At 37.2% G+C, this 22,991-nt stretch overlaps 1 protein-coding gene across 3 annotated transcripts; it reads left to right on the plus strand.

The window, feature by feature from the left end:
* Positions 1-1,720: 1,720 nt before the first annotated feature.
* LOC121315856 (SH3 domain-binding glutamic acid-rich-like protein 2-B) lies at positions 1,721-22,621 on the plus strand. 3 transcript variants are annotated; one of them, XM_041250357.1, is made up of 4 exons: positions 1,721-2,038; positions 13,017-13,202; positions 19,259-19,339; positions 19,963-21,324. In XM_041250357.1, the coding sequence occupies exons 1-4, from the start codon at positions 1,994-1,996 to the stop codon at positions 20,221-20,223; spliced, it is 573 nt and encodes a 190-aa protein (XP_041106291.1). In that variant the 5' UTR covers positions 1,721-1,993; the 3' UTR covers positions 20,224-21,324. The 3 variants fall into 3 exon arrangements, with proteins under 3 accessions (XP_041106291.1, XP_041106292.1, XP_041106293.1); XM_041250358.1 differs by lacking the exon at positions 19,963-21,324 and adding an exon at positions 22,134-22,621 and having other exon boundaries at positions 1,734-2,038; XM_041250359.1 differs by having other exon boundaries at positions 1,766-2,038; positions 19,948-20,054.
* Positions 22,622-22,991: the final 370 nt, after the last annotated feature.

Consider the following 22,991-nt stretch of genomic DNA (forward strand, 5'->3'; position numbering starts at 1 on the left):
AAGACTGGTTGCTTTGGTATTTTTGTACTCTAGCAACAGTTCCCGCAGATTAACTGCTGCTCCGAGCTAAGCCCCTCACAGCTACAGAGCCACACTGCCTTCACTGCAGCTGAAGCAGCATCCTGGTGGGGGGGGAAGGCAGCAGCAGCAGGGCTGGTAGGTGACATAATCACATACGAAGACATAAGTCCGATATACGCTCCTTGCAAAGAAGCTAATTTTTTTGTACAGCGGTATCGGCGCTATGCTTTTGTGCGAAAGCTCCCGGGTTCGCGTCCGTCCTTCCCACGCGCCTGCCTGTGGGAAACGGGAATGTGGCATTATTTTAAATGCCGTATTCCCTAACGATAAAACATAGCTACGAAAAAGCTGTATGAAACCGTATAATTTTTACCGCCAACACTTTTCAAATTAATGCTTCTTTCTGACAGGATATGCAAGCCGTCCAGTCAGCACTATAAGAACCAATCATAGTTTGTGAATTGCCACGTAATCGTTATGTCTACATAAGTCGCTCAGGAGGTTGCTTGGAGAATAGTCCGGCTCTACTTCAACCAACTGGTTGAACTTCCACACATAAGCGACTTGGTTGCATGTAACTAAGTTGCTTTAGTTCTCTGCTGCATTAATACACTGCAACTCCCAGAATGCACCTATATGTATTTTGTGTGATGACGCGATACTGCCGGCCAAAAAGCATTGGCGGGCAATGACCATTTAATTAACCGCGTCCGTTAAACTTTCGATTTTACAATGGCAGATGTGTGTTATGCTGTTAGGTGCATCAACAGAAAAGAAGAACTGCTGTCCTGTCTGAGCCAGACAGGAGGGCAAAGTGGATTTCATTCATTAGCAGAGCAACAAAAACGGATCCTGCTGCCCACAGTCGAAGAAGACAAACGGACCAACACAGTACACGCGTTTGTGTAGTTAGCACTTCATAAAAGGAGAGTATCAGCAATAAATTGGTAGTTAGTTCTGGTTTGACATAATAATAATAATAATTATAATTATTATTATTATTATTATTATTATTATTATTATTATTAATGTTACACTACTCCGACTGTTATTAGTGTAACACACGTAATTGTATAACCGATTTTTCAGAAATATTTAAACTTAAAGCTGATAAAGGTTAAGCCGGTTGGTATTCCCAGTTCTTACATAAAATGACTTCAGTTAACGCAATGCATATGCTACATTCATTATTTTCAATATGAAATTACTAAAAACACAGTTTATATATTTAAATGCACAATAATGAAAACTTAATTAATCTACATGTAATTTTAGGCTATTTGAAAATAACAGAAATCGTTATACACGCATCTTAACACTTGTTAATGCTGTGCTCATTGTTTCACAGTGGAGAACAAGTACAATCTCTTAGCTTAACCGTTCAGCTGTCACTCGCTGCAGTTGATTTTACAGGAAAAAAAAAAAAAATCTAGATTCGTCACTGACGATTCATAGAACAAAGCTTTTTTCCTTAATTCGTAACGTGTAAGTAAAGTGATCTTAAAAGGAAAAAAGAAACGTCTTTCAGGGTAACACCGTGTGCGTACAGTAGGGGTCATCGATTCCAAGTACCAACCACATATAATTATAGCTATAATGCATGTGCTTGAAAAGGATAAATGTGCTCAGTGGTTGCAAATACATTACATTTTGGTGAGGAATACTGTTTCTGCATTCGCCGACTTGTGTTTTGACCGCCAGTGGCAGAGCGGCGTAGCCTGATGAGGTCACGTGACTGCAATACCTCAATTCAGGTCTGAGACGAGCTTGATCACTGTAAAGACCTTTTGGTGCCTGCTGGGGGAGTGGACGAGAGGGGAGATTATCTCATTATCTTAATGCTATATAAACAATTGGCTGGCGCGTTCACTTTATTATAAGGACTTGCGGAAAGGAAAACAGGACATTTGCTTTTTTAACGAACCTTATCAAATACACAGCTTTTTAAAACGTTGCTGTAAGAAATATTAGGATGGTAATTAGAGTTTTTATCGCTTCGTCAACTAGCTCTGTTTTGGTAAGTACTGCACTGTGGTTTCAGCATTGATATTTTCAATTACTGGTGATTTACCGCGGAAGTATTGATACACATGATTGCAAACAGACAGTGATCTACATGGAGTCACGTCGCCTTTACTTCCTATTCATAGTAATTCATAGCGGCGAATCTCTTGTTTATGTAACTGGTTTTCTGCAGCAGATTATTCAGTTGGCGATCTAAACAAATTGAACATAGCAAAATTAGTTTAGCGTAAAACTAGAATTCTTTCGACAGGTGGGAAAATGGTGCAACTGATAATTTAAATCATCAAACAACCTGTGCCAATGGTTTCGTTAGTTTTAGTAAGTACTTCATATTATGAGGGTTGCACCTTTAGGATCGTCAAAGCTTAAATGTGTTTTTCCACTAGCATTTTCCCTCTTGGTCTGTTACACCCTGTCTCTTTAGTCGTTTGACAAAGCTCGTTTTAATATTGAACTGTTTTCTTTTATTCTGTTTACTTTATATTTTGGTTGTTTTCTAAATGTTTATTATTGTATGGGAGAGGGGGAAAAAAAAAGATGGAAATGACGTCATTTTCATTTATCAATTCTCGGTTGTTGGTTGGAAACAACAGATTTAAAAGTACGGCGTGATTATTTAAAATGCATATAGTAATATCTTTTTTAATATTAACGTGTTTGAAACTAATTCAGTTGATAAGTCTATTTTCAGAACTATTGTTAGACAGAAATTTCTGCAAAATAATGTAATACATATAATAGACAGACATTTGTATTATTGTCAAAACTTAGTAACCGATTACACAAACGGTATTTGTTATACTTTATTGACATACATCAAAGTTCAATGCCTTTTGGACAAGCTGATTAGGTCATAACATTTTACCTTGGCTCTTACTGTTTAAACAAGCTCAGCTGATACGAACCGAAGGTGTGTTCAATACCTAAGCAAACACTGCCTGTAACAGCGGCTGCAGTGCACCTGTGTGTACTTTGGGTTGATTCCAGCACAGTAACCTGTGAGTTTCAGGAAGCCATTTGAAAAAAAGTACAATCTGTTATGCCTCAGAATAAAGTGACACACCAAATAATAATTCTGTAATATTTATAATTCATGTAATTTACCTAATTGCTGATTTTACTCGCAGAACGGATTAGAAAAGTAATGTTAGCAAAATTAAAAATCCATATAGCAAATTTAAACCCGATTAACATAGCGTTGTTCAAGTCAATGCACTGCTAGACACGCCCATTACGAAACATAATTGTTACAGTAATTCCCAGAAACCTTGTTGCTGCATTAATTAAAAAAAAAAAAACAAAAAAAAAAAAAAAAAACCTGTAGTACTTTCTAAACTGTTTGCAGATGGGTAGCTTTATTTATTTTAACATTATTCATAATAATAAAAAAAAAAAAAAAAAAAAAAAAAAAAAAAAAACACAATTTGCAAGTAAGGTTTTTTTTTATCTAGGAAGATTATTTATGTAACTGTATTTATGCAGGACATAAGTTTCAAATAAATCTGTCCACTTTCTATTGTAATTTGTGACTCTTTTTATAATACACACCTCCCATATGGAAAAAGACACAGCAGAATTTGTTTATTTGTTTGGTTCAATCCCTTCCTTGGGTACTTCAGCTTGCACTGATGATACCTTGTTTGTCATGCATAGCCAGCCAGAACTCTGACTTCTAAATGGTCACTGTTTGTTGAAGGTTTTTGGACCTTGTTTTCCCCACTCAAATGCTAATAAGGCTGCAAAGCTTTGTAGACCACTTTTCAGTTGTGCATGTTTGGTGTTTTTATTTGCTTTGGCCATATTACACAAGATCTTTATGGCAATCAAAGCACATCAATGAGTCGCAAATACAATGGACTGTGGTGTTTATGTGCAGAGGATACCATCTACCACAAACAATGACTTCACTTGGTTGGTAACATTTAAAACCGTAAGTTTTAGTTTCTGGACTTTCTCTAAGTTGGGTAACTTTATTGTAAATTAGTTGTGTAAACTGTATGCTGATTTTTTTTTTTTTTTTTTTTTTTTTTACTGGTCTAAAGTCTACAGACAAGTCCAGGCAGGAAATCTACAGCTATGGCCAAAAGTTTTGCACCACCCTAGGAATTTTAGGATTGACATTGTATGTATGTACACACAGAGGAAGCCATAGCAGCAGTACTTGGTATTTGCAGTGCATTCCACTGTGTTTTAAGACTTCCTTAATCCTGTCAGGCATGGACTCACTGAGACACTGAAGGGTCGAGTTATTCTTGAGATTCCTCCATGCAGCCTTCACACTTGATTCCAGTTTGTTTTGATTGCATGATTGACCTTTTTTCCTGATTTTTTTTTTTTTTTTTTTTTTTTTTTTTTTTCTGCCCTATCGACCCCAAATATTCTCAATAGGATTGAGATCCATTGAATTTCCAGGCCAGTATTGCAGTGGTGTGGTACTGTTGTCTTCTAATCAGATCTTCTCTTGTTTGACTCGATGGCAAGGGGCTCTGTCATCTTGGAAGTAGAAATCACAGTTTGGGAAAATGGTACTGAGCTGTAGGGAGGAGGTGGTCTTGGGTTGTTTTCAGGTACCAGTGCTTGTTCATAGCTGACCCTTTGGGTAAAATATGCAGGGATCCTGTTCCTTTGGCAGAAAACCATCCCCGGATGTGGACAGTCTTACTTGTAGCTTTCTCCTTTGCACATTTGAACTCGTAATCTACCTCGGTTTCCAAAACAGCAGAAGGGGGACTCTTCAGAGAAAATAACTTTGGCCCAGTCATCATTTGTCCAGACTTTGAACGTGTGACAAGTTCAGGAGATCTCCTGATATTTTATGTGCTCAGAAGGGGATTATTAGCAGTCCTCCCTGACACCAGACCATTTTCCAAGAGATGCCTTCTCACAGTTCACGCAGACGCCTTCACTCCGTCCTCTTTTCATTGCCGCAGTAAGTGGACACTACTGGCCGGCCTATCTCTCAAACTTGAATGGTATAGGTGGCGATCCTGGCAAGCAGTTGACTTTTGGGCATCCAGGCAGTTCTTTGGTTGGCATAACCTCTGTTGGCTATCTGACTGCTAAAACCTTCCTATAAAGTGCAGTGATAGCTAAGCGTGTTTCCAAGGAGGTATGGCTGTTCCCGTGGCTTGCTCTGAAGTTACAAAATCTATGTAAAAAAAAAAAAAATGATGTATAACTTAAATCTACTCGTTACCACTTGTAATTGTCAACTGACAGTATGCATTTGACTTCTGATAATAAGAATTACTGGTAATATTTTTTTTGCTGGTAACTTGAAATTCATATTCACGATAATTGCTTGTATGTAGTGTTTTTTGTCATTTCTAGGCCGAACCTGTTTATACATTTCACAGTTCTGGCTCTTAATTCATTGTTGTGATCAGAACTGTGATATATAACCTAGTGTCTGTAGTGGAATGTACTGCCAAATGCATTGTTTACCTAACCATAATCGTCATCATAATAACCATGACCATACATTTCTCCTTTTTAGTCACATCTTGTGTTTTTTTTCTTTATGTCATCAGAACCTACTTCAGTGTGAGCAGAAACTGTAATGCACAGCCTGGACATCTGCACGTGCTGTCTTTTTGTGTTTGTTTTAGGGAAAGCTTGTGAGGGGTATAACTTTTGAAGGCCTGTTGAATTTATTCAGCTTCATAATTGTGGGTGAAAGAGTCAGATTTACATCAAAATGATCCTTCATGAGCATTTTCTTGCACACATCGTTTTGATTTGTTGCATTAGGCAAACTTCTCGGGTCGATTTGCAGCACACCAGGGATTGAGTCCACATCAAGTGGAATAAATTGCGGACTAGAAAGCCCTGCAAATCTTTACTAACTTAATCCTGATTGCAGCCCACCAAACAGATGATACCGGTAATTGGTTTAACTGATCGGAAGAAGTTAAACCGATAATGACTGCCAGAATGTGGCAGACATAATAAATGTTCACATGTACTAGTCATTTCAGGGGAAAAAATGCAGCTGTCTCTGCAGAACATTAAGCACAAAATGCTTCTGATGAGCAAACCTATTAAGTTAGGCTCATCTTTCACAGTACTAAATTAATCCACTTGCAGGGCTCTGCAATAGCAAAAGAAAGAGCAAGGCCAAAATGGCCTTCAGTTCAGTGAATCTGTAGAGGGCACCAAGGCCACTAACTTCAAAGCCAAAGTGTAGGATGTTATCCTATTTTGCTTAGGATTCATATACTGTATAAAGCTAATTATTATCCACAGAAAGAAACAACACAGTTTAACTTAATAACTTTTTGTTCAGAAAATGCTATTTTTGGCAAAAGCTGCCTACACACTTTTAATTGTATGAACTGTCCTGTGTTTACTGGCCTGAGGGGCCCCACAGGTTCAGAAAGTTTTTTTGGCAAACAGCCTCACTGTTCAGAGGAACACAGCTGTCATAACCGAGACCACGCAGAGAGAGATTCAGTGCTTGGCATACAGGGGATAGCCGTGCACCGAGAGGCAGTGAGATCCCTGACAGGGAAATGAAACCTCCCCCACGTCGTTGTCACTGAGCAACCCATGAGCCTAGGTTCGATTTGAGCTTGCAAGTACGTAGCTCCCTATGCAGAAAACATTGGCTTTTACTGGTATGCCATGGGACTTTTGTTCAATTTCAATAGCATATATTCTACACAGTTTAACACAAGCTAAACTCTCAAATATGGTTTCCCCATGCAATGTACAAAATGCTCAGGCGCTGTGTTGCATTTATGCCTAACTGAAAAACAGAAACTAAAATTTAAATAGGGGGATAACTGTCATTGAACAATATTCAAGTGAGTTACGGTAAATAAACACTTTCTAAACTACTGACTTGAAAAAATGGTAAATCTTTGCATTTCAAACAAATGTAGGACACTTTTCTGAGATGGCATTATTACATGTGGTAGAAATCCATGTGCTTGAAAGGGTGTTCATTGCTTGTTTTAGTTTTTTTTCCCGCTGATGCGACTTAACCACGCGAATCCTGTTATTGTTTGGATCCAAACACTTCATTATTTGATATGTTCAGGCGTCTCTAGTTGCTGCTGCAAAAAGAAACTGCAGCCATAATTATAGTGAATAGACAGACATTTTGATGGGCGCTGTGGCAATTGCCACATGGCCAGCGTTAATTTTGAGCCCTGCCCTTGAACAGGATCATTGTGAATCTGATTTGGGATGCTGCAATCAGGATCTTGTTTAGTCTGATTTTTAGCAGATGATTCACCTGTGATTAACTTGTGGTACACTGCAATCGGGATTAGCAGGTTTACTGTCTTAGTCCAATCCTACTTAATCCACTAGTTAGACACAAAGTGGACTAAATGTGTTACGTTGCAATTGACCCCTATAGCTCAATATGTAATGCAAAATCACTTCCATGTCAATATTTTGGAATTCAGATTTAAATATAGTTTGCATGTCATTGGATCTCTTTTGGTTCGGTGCTAAACCAGTGTTTGTTTTCAAAGAGTTAATGGCTGGTGGCTTTTTAGAGAAACAACCTTTACAGTAAAAGGCCATGTTTGATTTGAATCGCAAAAAGAAATCTTCAAGACACTGTCTAACTCTTACCCTGTTTCGATAGTTTTTGTTGGTTAATTAACCACATTCAGACCTGCTAGTAGATGATATGCCTACAGTAATTAGTCGGAGCGTTCCTTTGTTGCTCGGCATTAAACAATAACTAATGTCCCAGAAGACCGCTGCTGACAGGTAGAGGAATAAGACTGCTGGTGATTTGTGATGTGGAAGGAGTAATATCATGCAGACTATAGCCCAAACATCCTATATAAGTAGTAGTGAGTGTGGGAGGATTTGGTTTTCACAAATGCTGAAAGTGTGTACGCTTTGAGAGGTGAACGTGAACCTGAGTAGTAAGATTGTGATGATGGTGGTGGTTGGTGTGATGTCATCCTTGGTCTACCATTTGAGAATTGTGGGTGTGGCTTGTACGCCCACCTGCCCAGTCAATGATAAGCTCCAGAAACGGAAAAGGAACTTGCACTGGCATGGCCCTTAATAAAGGGGGATATACTCGCATTAATATGTGGAATTTCGTTATACTCAATTTACAAAAGAAGCAATGAGAAGTATCTAGTGGATCACTTAAATTGCAGTGACAATGCAGTGTTGGAGTTTAATGAGCTTCATTAGCCACTTCTTAATAGCATCATCAATTTAGGATTCAGTCTAGCTGTGGCAAAAATGAACTGTAATCTTCCTGTTTGAAAAGTGATAGTTTTCTCCAAGACATTATTTTAAGTCAATTTGCCTGGACTAGTGGGAGTCTTCAGTTATTAATTTGCCAGTTGATGCCCGCTTATAACAGCCCTTTGCATGTTTCAGTTACTCATTTTAATTTTTTTTTTTTAAGGTAATCATCCTTCAGCAAGGATACTTCCAGGTACTTCTATTAAGGAAAAAGCTTATACATTAATGTCTCTGTCCTCTTGACTTGCATGGTAACCGTTTCCATGGTAATAATTATACGGTAAGGGAAAGTGAAGGCATCTTCATATTTCTCATATTGCACCTAATGGGCACAGAAAAAAATAACTTTTTTTTTAATTACCCACAACCCCAGATTCCATGCCTGTGCTGTGTTCAAATCTTGAAGTGAGACATGAGTGTCTGTATTTTACAGAGAACTGTCTTTTTGTCTTTATTCACTGAGGACATTTTCAAATATCAACAAAAGCTGATGTAATAGTTGGTTTCCCAGAGACGATAGGAGTCCCGTTAGTATTCCACAGTCCCTTTTCAGAATTGTTTGCTTACTACAGTGCTCTAACTTCATCAGTAGGCAGACTGTTTATTCCTATCTGTTTGCATTCCTCAAAGGCAGCTTAGACTACAAGAACACAGGCTTCCAAGGCCATTGAAAATTGCTTGCCAATTTGTCATTCTGGAGGAAAAACAATTGCCTAATAAAATTAACTAATTTGGCTTCATAAAGTCAAATGAAACCTGCTGAATAATGTTATGTTAACATATTGAATTTCATACCGCTACTGTGCTACTATAATGGCTTCCAGTAGACTTTTGCAATATTATTTTGTAGTTTCTTTACATAAGTACACCCCAGGGAATTGCGCAATTACGCGCCTGTGTAATTGTATGTATTAAATGTATTCCCACGCATAGTCGAGTAATAAATAATATCGCCGTTCACAAAGTAGGATAGAGAAACATGTTGGATCACTGAGGATAAAGGGAACATTGATCGATTTTGCCAGAAAATGCCACGACAAAGGTCCCACGTTGCCAATATATTGGCAAAAGAGTAAAAGATGTTTATTGCTTTTTTCTTTGTACACTGTGAAGGTGGCACCTAATGCGATTCAGAGCGCTCTACCACCAGGGGGAAATTGACATCAACTTGTTTTGGTCAGACAGTCTTCCTAATTGGGAAAACATTCTTTCAGATACATAAATGCAGTAACAAATGCAGCTGATTCTGAGCGCAGCAACTCTCTCTATAGTCTTGTCCTGTCTGATTTTGGAAGCGTTCTCTTTTGGAAGACAAACTGAAAGAGCTGGTGTTCCTTTATTTCAATCTTGGAATTTAGAAAGACTTTGTTAATTTTTTTTTCTTATGCTAGTATTTTGATATCCAGTATGAGAACCCAATACAACTGAACAATACTTTGCACATACTTGTACAGAGGTACTGCAGCATTTTGCATAATTTAGATTTTTTTTCTGTGCATAATTCCCTGAGTGTAGTTAAACAACAGATCTAAATTGTGTTTTATAGAGTTTTTTGTCTCAATCCTAAATTTGTAGGTGAGGCAAAAACTTTAGGCCAACAAAAACAAGATTAAATTTGCAGTCGCTGCCTTTAATGCCAAGACATCATACAGTGCTGTACATTTAAATGTACATCTGCAGAACAGTTCAAAAGCTTAAGAAAATAAATATTGACCCAGCTTTGGCACACAGAGTAAAGGAGTTGTAACTGCCTGTCTCTGTTCACCTGGTTTTACATCATCTGCCAAGGGTTGATATGCTCAAGATATTTTAGGATTTCATGGTAGTGAACAGTTGTATGATATAATTTGGATATTATTGCCAGTAATGTCTTCAACAAAAATGATTTCTTTCTGTACTCTGTTTCCTTACAAATGGAAATATGTCTACAATAACTAACTATTGGTTATATGACCACCCTACTGTATTTTATCCCATCTTGGTCATGTCAAGTCATATTGCTTGATGTGAATTAAGTTTGTGATATTTAGTATTGGTGGAGTCCAGTGGACAAAACAAATGGGGGAGGCAGAAAAATGGCATTCTGACTGACACTTTTTCATATGCTTAATATTTTTGCTCTCTTAATGCATTTCTCCACTAGCCTGCAGAGAAAATAAAACCGTAGCTGTTCATAGTTTATTCTAATACATGTAACTGTTGCACACTGCTAGTGTATTTTAAAAAAATGCATTTTATACAACATTAATATAGCCTTCTTGGGCTCTGTCTTTTGGGTGAGACGTTGTTGCAAGTGACTCTGAAGCTGATGCATAGTTCACGCACCCTCGTACCTGGGTCACAATCCTGCGCAGTGTGAAACAGTGTACCTGGGTCACAGCGACCCACGACAGGATGTGGGTCGACACGATTTGACCCGGGTTGAGCGAGACAAAATGTATGACGACTGTCTGTAAACCTTCACGCAAACGGCCACGCCTGTTTTGAAGGTTTCACTTCCAAAAGAAGCATTTTTGTTTAGCCATATTTTTGTTGCTTGAGACACACTGTGAGCTGGATTGCAGCAGGGATGAAGAAATATTTGCTCTAATCAACATTTGGGCTGACTGTTCAATCCAGAGAAGCTTGGATGGAAGCGTCTGTAACAAGCTGTTTCTGGGGCAATGATACACGTGTTGTGTACTTGCGTCTATCACCCAGGTCAACCTTGCTTTATGAAAAGCGGTGTGAAATCGTGTAGCCGACCCACATGACACCAGGTCCTGACCTAGGTAGATTCCAGCCTGGGTAGAGCATGCCAGTGTGACAACTACGATTGCAAGTATTTAAAGTATTTTCTGTATAAACCTCCTAATTTATAAATGTCGCTCTGTTTGCTTTATAATGTTTTTTTGTTTTATATTTGCATTTCGTTGTATGTTACATTTAGTTTTATTTCGCATTTGCAAAGAACGCAGGACTCCAAGTATTAGTAATAATACTAGGACGAATTCGTAGGTCATATTTCACTGTAATATTTTTCAATTAAGTACTGCATTTGTCTCAAGTCAAATTGCTTGAACTCAACATACTTACTGTATTCTACCTTTTTAAAAATGCCTGCACAAGACAAGCACCAAGAGCTCATAATAAGATGATATAACAGCTGTATTTAAATATATTGTGTGTTTTTTAAAGGTTCCTACAGTTATGATTTTTTTTTCGGGTCCTTTTTAAAATCAAGAAAATTGGATGCAAAACTGAATAATGCAATTTCCATTATTCCACAATTCACTCATAATCGCACATAGTAGGCCTTCAGCAGAGGACAGGAGGGTTTGATTTGCTCCTCCAATTAAACCCAGGGATCAGACTACATCACCTGCCCTTGCTACAGTAGTACTGTGGTTATAGCTTGGTCTACTTAAATCACAGAGAATTTACATATTTTCCCCAGGTTGCTTAAGGAGTAAAAATTTGAATTTTGTGGACATTTCGCTGACCTGTTTTAAACATTAAATAAACCGAAGTAGATGGTATTTCAGAGCACTATAAAATCCTAAAAATGGTGGTACTCAGTTCCTTACCAAAACTGATGTCAAGCATGCAACATCCCCGCAGCAACATTGTGTCTCTGGTGTGAAGACTATTGAGATGGCATGTTCTGCATCCACTGAATTGGTTGGAAGTGTAAGGCATACCTTTGCCAAGCTATACAGATGTAGCAAGTGATTAGAAACTGTCACAAAGCTCAGTTACCTATGGGCATCTGGCATTCTTTTAGTAAAGGCCATATATGCAGCACATTTGTTGTCATTTCTTTTTAGTACAGAGTCCAAAAGAAAACGTGCCTAATTCGTGTCTAAAATTGTAACTAGTTTAAAAAGTAAGCAGCAGGTTGTTTGAAGCGATGTGGCTGTGCTAGATCCTACTTGTAGTACTGATTTTAACTGGGCTACAACTTACAGGAATACTTTTTGTCTGCGCTGACTTTCAAGTTTGTTTTCTGAAAGCTGTTTTTTGTTATGTTCTCTTAAATTACAATATGTGCAAAACAATTTACCTCCATCTGTATATAAACTTTCTTTGGGAAATTTCTTCACACGATCCTCATACGAAATATACTTTGCTTTTTTTTTTTTTTTTTTTTTTGCTTGTCGTCCATTTTTGGTAGTTTACCTCCAATGCTGAAAACGACACATCTGTTTTCATTCATGACTGAAAGCTACATTATTTGGACCATACACAGTTTTAATTCAAATGAAACTAGGCTAGTTTCAGGCGTATCACTTTACACCAAAACTTTTAATAGCAAGGTACTGTATGAGACCACGCAGAAATTCCAGAGAGATTGGAAAGTATAAAAGGCAGTCTAAATTGCCCATAATGTAAGTCAAATTAAATCCAGGTTAATGTAATTTACTAAACCAGATCATTACAATGCATGGTGGTATGTACAATTTGTGTGGAGTGTTTTGATTCCTTCCTTAAGACTTCTGCAATGCTTTGGCTAACTGCAGTGCAATGCAGTGCCAGTGCGACTACAGCCTGTTGGGGTAACGTCATTTTTTTAATGCAATTAAATTCTGGAATTTTCATACTAATAAAAAAAAAAAAAAAATGTACTTTTAGCCAAAGATTACATTACAAATGTAATGGGATGTATAGCATTTCTTTCTTCGTACCTGTGTTTGGAAATCAGTGGTCGCGTTTGCATCTAGTGTGGTTTTCTGTAGACTGCTTTTGACTGCTTTCTGCTGTTTTAGATCAAGAAAACCCAACAGGATGTGGTGGGGTTCCTGGAGGCCAACAGGATTGAGTTTGAAGAGGTTGATATAACCATGCTGGAGGACCAGAGACTGTGGATGTATAAACACATACCCAAAGAGAGGCTTCCAGCTAAGGGGAACCCGCTCCCACCACAGATATTCAATGATGAACACTACTGTGGGGTAAGTTCATTCCTGTGTTGGCAAGTGCTGGTATGCCCTTTTCTGCAAAACACACACGGGTAATAAGACACTGCTGTCGCTGACTCTTTTCATTCTTATGGTTCACTCTCTGGATAATAAAGGCAGTGACTCATCCCCGTTCTGCCTCATTACTAACTCTGGTCTGATGCCAAATCTAAAGGCTTTCTTTTAAACTTAAAAATGAGATAAGAGGAGCTGAACAGTAAAGTGCTTACTTACAAAAATGTGTACTTTTTTATATTGTAAAAATAACTACACATTCCTACTCCTAAAGCATTGTCATAAGTGCAGTCATTTTATATCCATTCCCCTTTATCTTCCAGCTATAATTGTCAAATACATTGGCTTTCATATTACCAGCAGGGAACCCAGCTGTGAACAGCAGCATTGGCATGTCCTTTTTATTGTCAGCCTCCGCATAATCATTGCAAATTATTGTTATCTAGGAGTGCAATCGCAGTTTAGAAAACCATTTAATTAGCATTCCCTGTTCCAGTTTCTTTAGCAATGCATCTAATCTTGTATCTTAGAAGTTTTGAAGTAGTAAAATTGTTTAAATACTTTCTCTTCAGGATGAATGTCACATGGGCCTAGACATTTTACATTATTTTAACGTGACCATCTTTACACAGCCCCTTTTAATGCAAAGCCTTGTTTCAAGTCCAATAATCTATCTAATACTGTAAGCTAATTAGACCAGCTTTAATATTGGTGACAAGACAAACCGAATTAAAACTCAAAGCATGCCTAATTTATATAACCAAATGTATTTGATATTATAATGCGCCGCCGCTGCACTTTCTAATGAAGGAGGTCTGACCAATAGAGGTGCTGAGCTATGATAGGTTTACGATGCAAGCTCTGTGGACGGGGGTTGGTCAGGTTTAATGTGGTCCCTGCCTGGATAGGTGATCGAGTCAATCATGCTAGAGATCCACCAAGTCTGCCATTTACCATTGAGCTTTTACAATCGTCAGGGGGGTGGGGGAGGGGAGATTTTCCAGTCAGGTCTTGGCGTCCCCCTAATAACTTCTGGAAAACACTGTTCTGAGTGATGTAAAAATGTTGGGTGTCTCTCAATGTAACCCATTTGCCTTCTTCTTTTCAAGTACACTCTTGGTAGATTTCTTTTATCATGCACTGCCTTTTGCTACAATACATGGGTAGACTAGATTAATCGATGAATGATATTTAATTGATCAACACCCACAGGCATGAGTAATTGATTAATTAATTGATTTAAAAACCCCTGTATGTGCAGTGCCTATAGAAAGTCTACACACCCTTTAAAATGCATTAAAATAGCTTTTTTCATTTATCTACACATCCTACCCGACAACTTCAAAGTGAAAAAAGATTCCAGAAATCTGTAGAAAATTAATTAAAAATATTGAAATCGCTTGGTTGGATAAGTGTCCACCGCCCTTGTAAAAGCAATACTAAATTAGCTCAGATGTAACCAATCGCCTTCAAAATCACACACCAAGTTAAGTGGTCTCCACCTGTGTTTAAATTGTAGTGATTCACATGATTTCAAGATTAATCCACCTGTTCCTGTAGGTTGGGTAGTGCATTTCAAAGCAAAGACTCAACCATGAGTACCAAGACTCTGGGACAAAATTTGTTGAAAGGCACAGATCCGGGGATGGGTATAAAAAAAAAAAAATATCAAAGGCCTTGGAGCACAGTCAAGAAGATTAAGGATGACGAGCAAGAAGGAGACTGATCAGAGAGGCTACCAAGAGGCCAATGACATCTTTGAAGAGCTACAGGCTTTTATGGCCAAGACTGGTCAAAGTGTGCATGTGACAACAATATCCCAAGCACTCCACAAATCTGGCCTGTATGGTAGGGTGGCAAGAAGGAAGCCATTACTCAAAGCCCACCCTGAATCTTGTTTTGAAGTATGCAAAAAAACTGACGAAACTAAAATTGAACTTTTTGTCTAAATGCAAAGCATTCTATTTGCCGCAAACCTAACAACGCATCACCCAAAGAACAGCATCCCTACTGTGAAGCATGGTGGTGGCAGCATCATGTTATGGGGATGTTTCTCATCGGCAGAGACTGGGACACTTGGCAGGATAGAAGGGAAAATGAATGGAGCAAAGTACAGAGAAGTCCTTGAGGAAAGCCTGCTGCCCTCAGCAAGAAAGCTGAAACTGGGATGGAAGTTCACCTTTCAGCATAACAACGACCCAAAGCTATACTGGAGTGGCTAAGGAACAAAAAGGTCAATGTCCTTGAGTGGCCCAGTCAGAGCCCCAACCTAAATCCAGTCAAATTTGTGGCATGATTTGAAGATTGCTGTCCATCAGTGCTCCCCAAGGAATTTGACAAAGCTTGAACAGTTTTGTAAATAAGAATGCACACCTAGATTTGGCAATATTTGACAAAGTTGGTAGACACCTATCCCAACAGACTCGCAGCTGTAATTGCTGCTAAAGGTGGTTCCACCAAGTATTAACTTTTTTCCCCTTAACAGTGTGGAGTATGGTGTGTAAAGTGGGGGGGGGTCTTGCTGGTCTCCAATAGGTGCTGGGGCTACTGGGAAGTATTGCAAGTAAATGCTGGGTCTCTTTTAAACAGCGGGTTGTGAGTAATATAATATAAGTTAAACGGGGAGCATGTGAAAGTCATTCAAAGCTTATGGACTCGCTACAGCTCTGCATGGATGCGAAGATGACCAGATTCAATGTTTTAAAGAAGGGGAGCTACTGTCACTGGAGCGCAAGAAGGCACAGGCAACAGTCATTGACATCGAAGATGAGGAGGTGCTTCAGTGTAATGAACTGTTAAGTGACCCTTGGGATGAGTAATAAGTACTTAAATTAAGGTACACAATGTATAAAGTTTTGTTAATGCCATTATTACATTTTTTTATTTAAGGATTTGAGTGAGTTGTGAGCCCACAGTATAAACTTATTTTCCTGTATTTACAGGTTTGCCTTTGTTCGTATTAACACTTTCATATGGTTGTTTTGCAATGAAGAGGCTTTGCTGGTTATTTTCTATCGTTTGTCCATGCTTACCAATATACAAGTTTCAGAGTGAACAATAAATATTTTTTGATAAAGCTGATACTTTTTGCATTTATTGTTCATTTTAAAACCATGTTTTCAAGCTGTTTTGGTTGTGTTTTTTTTTTTTTAATTGTGCTGTAAGCCTACCATAGTACACGCTTGACCAAAAAAAACTTGACCAGTTGTTTCTCTGCGCACTTGACAGAACTATTTCTACCCACAGTACTGTAGTATGGAAACGTGTGGCAGTAGCCACAGTGGCACCCCCTAGTAACAAAAATGAATAACTGTGGCATTTGCGTCCCCATGTTTCCCTTAAACGTATGCAATTTCAGCATCCTATGACCTACTGTTTTGAGATATAGTGCGTTGATGTGGTAAACTTTACATTCTTTTCACCCTGTATATTACGTTTAATGTTTTGATCGGTTCATTTATGGGCATTAGTTGATTAACTGGTAGACTCATTTGTCCTCATTTAATAAAGGTAACAATCTTATAGCGACTGTCCTCCATAGTAAAATCTATAAATAAATAAGCTCAATGGGAATTTGGTCTATTTTAAAAACATTTTTATTATTATTTTAGTAAATGTAATGCATTTTCACAGAACAACCTTTCTCTCGCATACCTGAAAACACAAGCCAGCTGAGCTGCGTTTCCATCGTCAGGCGTTTTAATCTCCCAGTACAGCTTCGTACCTGGCTCCCTGTACTTCTGCTTTTATTGCATCTAGCAGAACCTGAGACGCCAAAGAGATTAAGTCATTCTGAATCTTGTTAGAGGTACCCGAGGATACTGTGGCTATTGACAGACGATTGCTTGACATGCTGTCGTACTCTGAAATCGGAGAACGTAATTCCACAGAATTACCTCAGTTTGGAAGTGACAAGTAATTTTTTTCTGAGAATTTTCTTCTTGAAAATTAATTCGTAACCAAATTGACTGATGACTCCATTGTCTTTTTACAAATTAAGAAAAAAAAATTAGAAATATTACTTCAAAGTTCTCAATATTGGTCTGTTTAAGCAATAAACGAAATTCAGCTATTCTTAAGCCGCTTACCCTAGCATATTTATGTGCAGCAATCTAGATGGTAACAGCAGTGAATTCAATAAAATATACATTGGTTATAAATATCGGACTCCAGACATCCTACAAAATGTCCCTGACTGGTGTAACTGATCAATGTGTGTCAAAAACAGTTATGGTCAGCAACACCACATATCTCTGCATTGACATAGATTTCCAGTGAGGCTGAATGTCTGCCTTTCAGTGTAATATATTTTGCTCAACAATGAGGTTATATTTAAAAAGTAAAGGTGCAACAGATAAGCATAACCCGTAAACCTCTTCAGTTGAGGAATGAGTACATAATTTAGTGGCATTTATTCAATTTATAAAATGTTCTTGGCATGTTCCCGTACACTACTGTACCTTGAGGAATGGGGGTAAACATCATACAAAATGCACTGATAGTATGAATATTGTGGATTAATCATCATCGGAATAATGAAAACTCGGAATGCTCCCCCTTTTGGATTTTACTTTAACCAATGTTGATGTTGAAATTATTTTGCTACATGATTACATCTAAAGTGGGGGCAATTGACGAACAGTGCTTTTAATTTAATTTATCAGTATTAATTGGACCTGCCAGATCCATGCAGAAACTTACATTCTAGGGATTAAGGCCAATTGCATGCATCTTAAATGCACTAGCAGAGTGCAGCAAATGAGTTGTGTCTTAACTCACTTCTGTAATTTTTGAAGAGCTTAAAGACCCCACATGGTGCTACAACTGTTTAAATAATATACCTGCCATTTTTCTTTTCATTGTTAACATCCTGACTTCTTACACTTTAAAAGTTATTTTCAAAATGTCCGCTGTAGATCATTGATCGTTTACAGATTAGTGCCCACATTGTCAGACAGGTAACACAACATTTTCAGTCTTTTGTTTGTTTTTTTTCACTCTTCCTGCAGTGATTGAGGGTAGAAAAGTGCTTTGAAACAACAGACTTAAGTTTTATTAGTGTAAAAAGTTATCAGGATGTTAGCAATGGAAAGAGAAATTACATGTATGTTATTTAAACAGATGTAGCAACACATGGGAACATACAACACAATATATTTAGGAACCCCGCTATTTACTCTTTCAACGTTTAACTTTAATTCAAACCTTGAATTCATTTTAATCACTACATAAGCTAGAAACCCTCCTTTTTCAATAAAAACTTTGTGTGCGTGTGTGCTTCTATCTATGCTCCAGAAGTATTTATAAAAAAAAAAAAAAAAATGTATTAACTGGGTCAGTGGCTTTGCATTACAAGCTCATTTGCTCCTGTTATGTTTTTTTTTTTTTTTTGCAAACCACACTGCTTACTTTAGTTCGGTTCAGCATGCCTAACAAGTTATCATACAAATATTCAGTTTATAAATGTGCACACTTCTTTTTCTACATTGAACACCACAGACAGAATTGCTGTACAGGTGTGATGTCCACTGTAGGTATTTACTATAGGGAGACCCCTGAGAAGTACAGTTGATAAAGTGTAATCTGGTGTCAACCCATGCACAGTATTTACAGATGATAAATGATGGGATAGACTGGGGATGCTGTGGCTTTTACACATTCACAATGTATTAAATTGTCCTTTTTGGGTGTCTTATTTAGAAATATTGACAATACTCTATTTTGTCTTTAGATAAAAATCTGTATAGCATGAACTTCAATTTATTTAAACCATATGAATAAAATGAGATTAGAGAAGCTTTGGTAGTCTTTTATGCTTAAATAATAATGAGAAAATATTAATTATTTTGTATCTTCTAAATGTCGCACCAGATATACAAATGAAGCCTTCGTTTGAGAACATGAAATTTGATAGCAGTGATATTATAGAAGTTACATTTTTGGTCAGTGTATACAGTAATTGGCCTGGAGTTTTACTTGATATTTAATTTCCTCTAAATAAAGCATGTTGACCTTTGGGACATTTTTTGTTCCAGGATTATGAGGCTTTCTTTGAGTCTAAGGAGAACAACACAGTCGGTTCATTTCTAGGACTAAATCCCAGACCTTCGGTAAAGGTAAAGGCTTAATTTGCATATCTCGATTTTCATAGTACTTTTATGTACAGCAACCTCCAAGTGTGTGCATGTGTTTGTTTCATTTTTTTTTCCATTCCAGCTTGATAGCTGCATTCTTACACCTCCCATAGTGTTCCAGCTGAGTTGTTGGAGTTCTGCTTCACTTCCACAGCACCAATGTGTGCTTTGCAACCCATTCTTCATCATACTTCTGCACCCCCCAAGCTAATGAACATAACATTCCTAATGAGTGTTTCCTTGATATCCCAGTATAAGATACAATATGAACCCTCTTTTTCAATGTGGAAGTTTTTTTTTTTTTTTCTGTAATTAATAGTAACTGGTAAAAATCAAAGCTTGCATAAGGTTTTAATGTTCTATCTTAATGTGCATTTGTATATTGTTGGTAAGGAAGTTGCTGCATTCATACAAAATAGCTGTAAGAACTTGGTAGCCGGAATATCTAATGATTGGCACGTCTGCCTCTCTAGTCATAATAGTATTCTGGGCTTCTTATGAACATGAGGTCTTTACAACAGGCAGCATGTCAAGGCAATTTTAATACCAGTCGTATATGTATATGCTAAATGTACATTTTCATTTAACAGGATTCTAACTCTTAGGTTTTCCACTCCTGGAACTCGAGCCACCACACAGGAAGCTCTTGGCATTACTGCATTACTTCACATCCCAATCCTGATTATTCACAGAGCCGCTGCTGCTTTGCCAACTGTCGCTGCATTATTTTTATTTGCCGGAAGCTCCAGGAAGCCTATGTTTTGAGATTTTTTTTAATATATATAATTTATTTTTATCTAGCAGTTGTGCATCACTTTTGCCAAGATCTTAAATGCTACTACTTTAGAATCATGCCTTTTTTATAACATATGGTTCAATACAAAAATGTGTAAATTAAAGGTTATTTATGGTTGCAAAGGACATCCTGATTTACCAGAAATCAATTGTGTAACCTCACATGATGTAGGGCTTGCTGACAACCTTCAACTGAACATGACCGACAGGCAGAGTTACTTTGTCTTCCATGGACCAAGCAAATTGAAAATATCTTCATATTTTTGTTTAAATTATGAATGTAAACCAAATGGGTATGCAAAGGAGAAATTGTACAAGGAAATTATCAACTGCATTAAAACACACAGGGAGGGGGGGTAGTAGTGGTGAAGTACGTGTGTTGAAGACCATATACAAGAAATGTCTGTCATTAGGCCCAATTGAAAATTATTTTGCTCATTAGCTATAAATAAAGTTGATGTTCATGAAACTTTTTTTTTTTTTTTTTTTTTTTTTTTGCTGATTGCCTGCCTTCAAATCTGTTTCATGAATATCAATATTTATTTAAAAACAAACTTTAACTTAACATGTTTAAGGCCCAGTTACAAAATCACAAATCTGCCACTTGGACAATTTATTGCGAGACCGTGAAGTGAACCAAAGTTTCTTACCAGTTTTGTAACATAGACAAGAGCACTGGAACTAGAGGTGCTGGGGGTGCAGCTTTGCATGGCTTCCATCACATAGAGGGGTTACAGTTTTGTTCGATGGCTTTCAGCACCCCCACTTTAAAAATTGTTCCAGTGCAACTGCATACAGAAGAAAAAAAACACTCTACAAATCAGTACACTGCTATTTCATATTTTCAGTCATTTCTCCAGCAAGAGAGAGTTTAACTGCTTAATCTAAACATTTGGAATATAATTAATGCAATTGACTGACATTCATTGTGCTTCCAGCAGTATTGTTTCATTTTCCATCCTTTTGTGGTGGTTGAGTGAAAGCCATTATGAAATGCAGTTTATTTAAGGGACACTGAACTTTCCCCACACTATATAAGATAAGAGGACTCTGTCTGCTTTTTATATTTTCTACATGGGTGTTCATCACAATTGCCAAGAGAATTTATCAGTCATCTGTTCTTAATTGTTCCAGCTGAGAAATTATTTTCTTTTCTGTCAATTTCAGAGCCCAGATTTTTGTTTTTTTTTGTTTTTTTTTTAACTTTTTTTTTTTTTTTTTGTTGTTTGGTTTTTTTTTTTTTTTTTTTTTTTTTTTTTTTGCTGGACATTTGACAAAGAATATATATTTTTTTTTTAAACTTCAAATGGACCAATCCAGTGTGTTAATGGACCAAACGAGTTGCAAATGCCAGCAGTTGTTTCTCACATCTTGTAGTTGTTTAAAGCCTTCTATCTTTAACATTTTAAACACTGCATGCAATATATATGCGTGTATGTAGATAGATAGATAGATATAGATATATCTATATAGATATATCTATATAGATATATCTATATAGATATATCTATATAGATATATCTATATAGATATATCTATATCTATCTCTATGCACACATATATCTACATGTACATAGATTGATTTAGGCTTTTATTTGTTCTTGCCTGCCACCTGCGTTTGCTGTAAAATTCCTGTAAAGTACATTATTTTTTCATAGATCAGGAAGTACTTAACCCAGCATGGCCAAAAAGAAGTGATTAGTGTGTGCAATAAAAATATAACAAACAGACAACAAAGCAGTGTACACATGAGCACAAGCCAAAGAATACTAAAATGTGTATATAGAGGAAATAGATGAGAGAATTGTCTTTATTCATAATTGTTAAACAAAAGTTACATGTATTGAAAGACTGTATGAATAAATATGCAATTTAATTTTTACAGTATTTTATGGAGTATGGTGAGACCTGCTCTTTACCAGGGGTTGGGTGTGTGTGTGTGAATGTGATTTAAAACCATTTGCTGGTATTTCATTTTCAGCATCAACCATTGCCATGTGAAGAGCTTGTCAACTCCAACCAATCCAGAATGGCTGCCAAACACAGATGATCCCTGAGTAATCTGTTAATCAGTTTTTCAATGTGTCTGTTTTTTTTTTTTTGTATCTCATAGCACATGCACTGTAGAAAGCAAAAGCAGGTGTATTACAACAGAGGTCTTTCATTTGTTTATTGTGGTGGAAATAGTGTGCCTTAAACATGTTTGTTTTGCAGACTCGGTGATGTAATGCATGTTTACCAGTAATGTAACTATGGTAATCTGATTTCCAGTGTGGGGGACCTGTATTGTACAAATTCACAAGTTCATTATGTTTATTAAATAATATTGTGTTTGTTACTGTTCTGTTCAGCATAAAGACAATAACGTGTGTGCACAGCTGTTTTTGTCAGTAAAGTCTGTGTTTTTAATGGTTTAATGTTTGTTATTACCAATGTTATAATCACTATCAAAATAAAACAGAAAATCGTGTCTGCTTATGTGATGTAAGTATAGGTGCAGTGCAAATAATTGCGGATACAAACTTCAGATTGCATGCGGCCTGGCAACTATTTTGCACTGCGCCCTATGTAAGCTTAGGTGCAATCCAAATTACTCAACGCATGCAAATAGTGATCTACAATTATGATAATGTGGGTCTCAATGAGCAGAGTTAGGAGTACAGAGCAGTAGTTGCTGTATGACATTTGTGGAGCATGAAAATACAAGCCAAAAAATAGGTTAAAGAAAGGGCAGCAACGTCCTCTCGGTGCACGGAGAAGGAAAATACAAGGTTTTTTTTATTTATTTTTTTCCCCACTTCGCATCAAACAGAGTTGTTTGGAAAAGCCACAGCCTTAG

The sequence above is a fragment of the Polyodon spathula genome, chromosome 5, assembly GCF_017654505.1.
Source record: "Polyodon spathula isolate WHYD16114869_AA chromosome 5, ASM1765450v1, whole genome shotgun sequence".
Classification (NCBI taxonomy): domain Eukaryota; kingdom Metazoa; phylum Chordata; class Actinopteri; order Acipenseriformes; family Polyodontidae; genus Polyodon; species Polyodon spathula.

Bases quoted from the DNA above. Each gene is read 5' to 3' on its own strand.
- LOC121315856 (XM_041250357.1), top strand. From the start codon at position 1,994: ATGGTAATTAGAGTTTTTATCGCTTCGTCAACTAGCTCTGTTTTG. The intron at 2,039-13,016 runs GTAAGTACTGCA...CTGCTGTTTTAG, and splicing joins CGTCAACTAGCTCTGTTTTG to ATCAAGAAAACCCAACAGGA. The intron at 13,203-19,258 runs GTAAGTTCATTC...TTTTTGTTCCAG, and splicing joins ATGATGAACACTACTGTGGG to GATTATGAGGCTTTCTTTGA.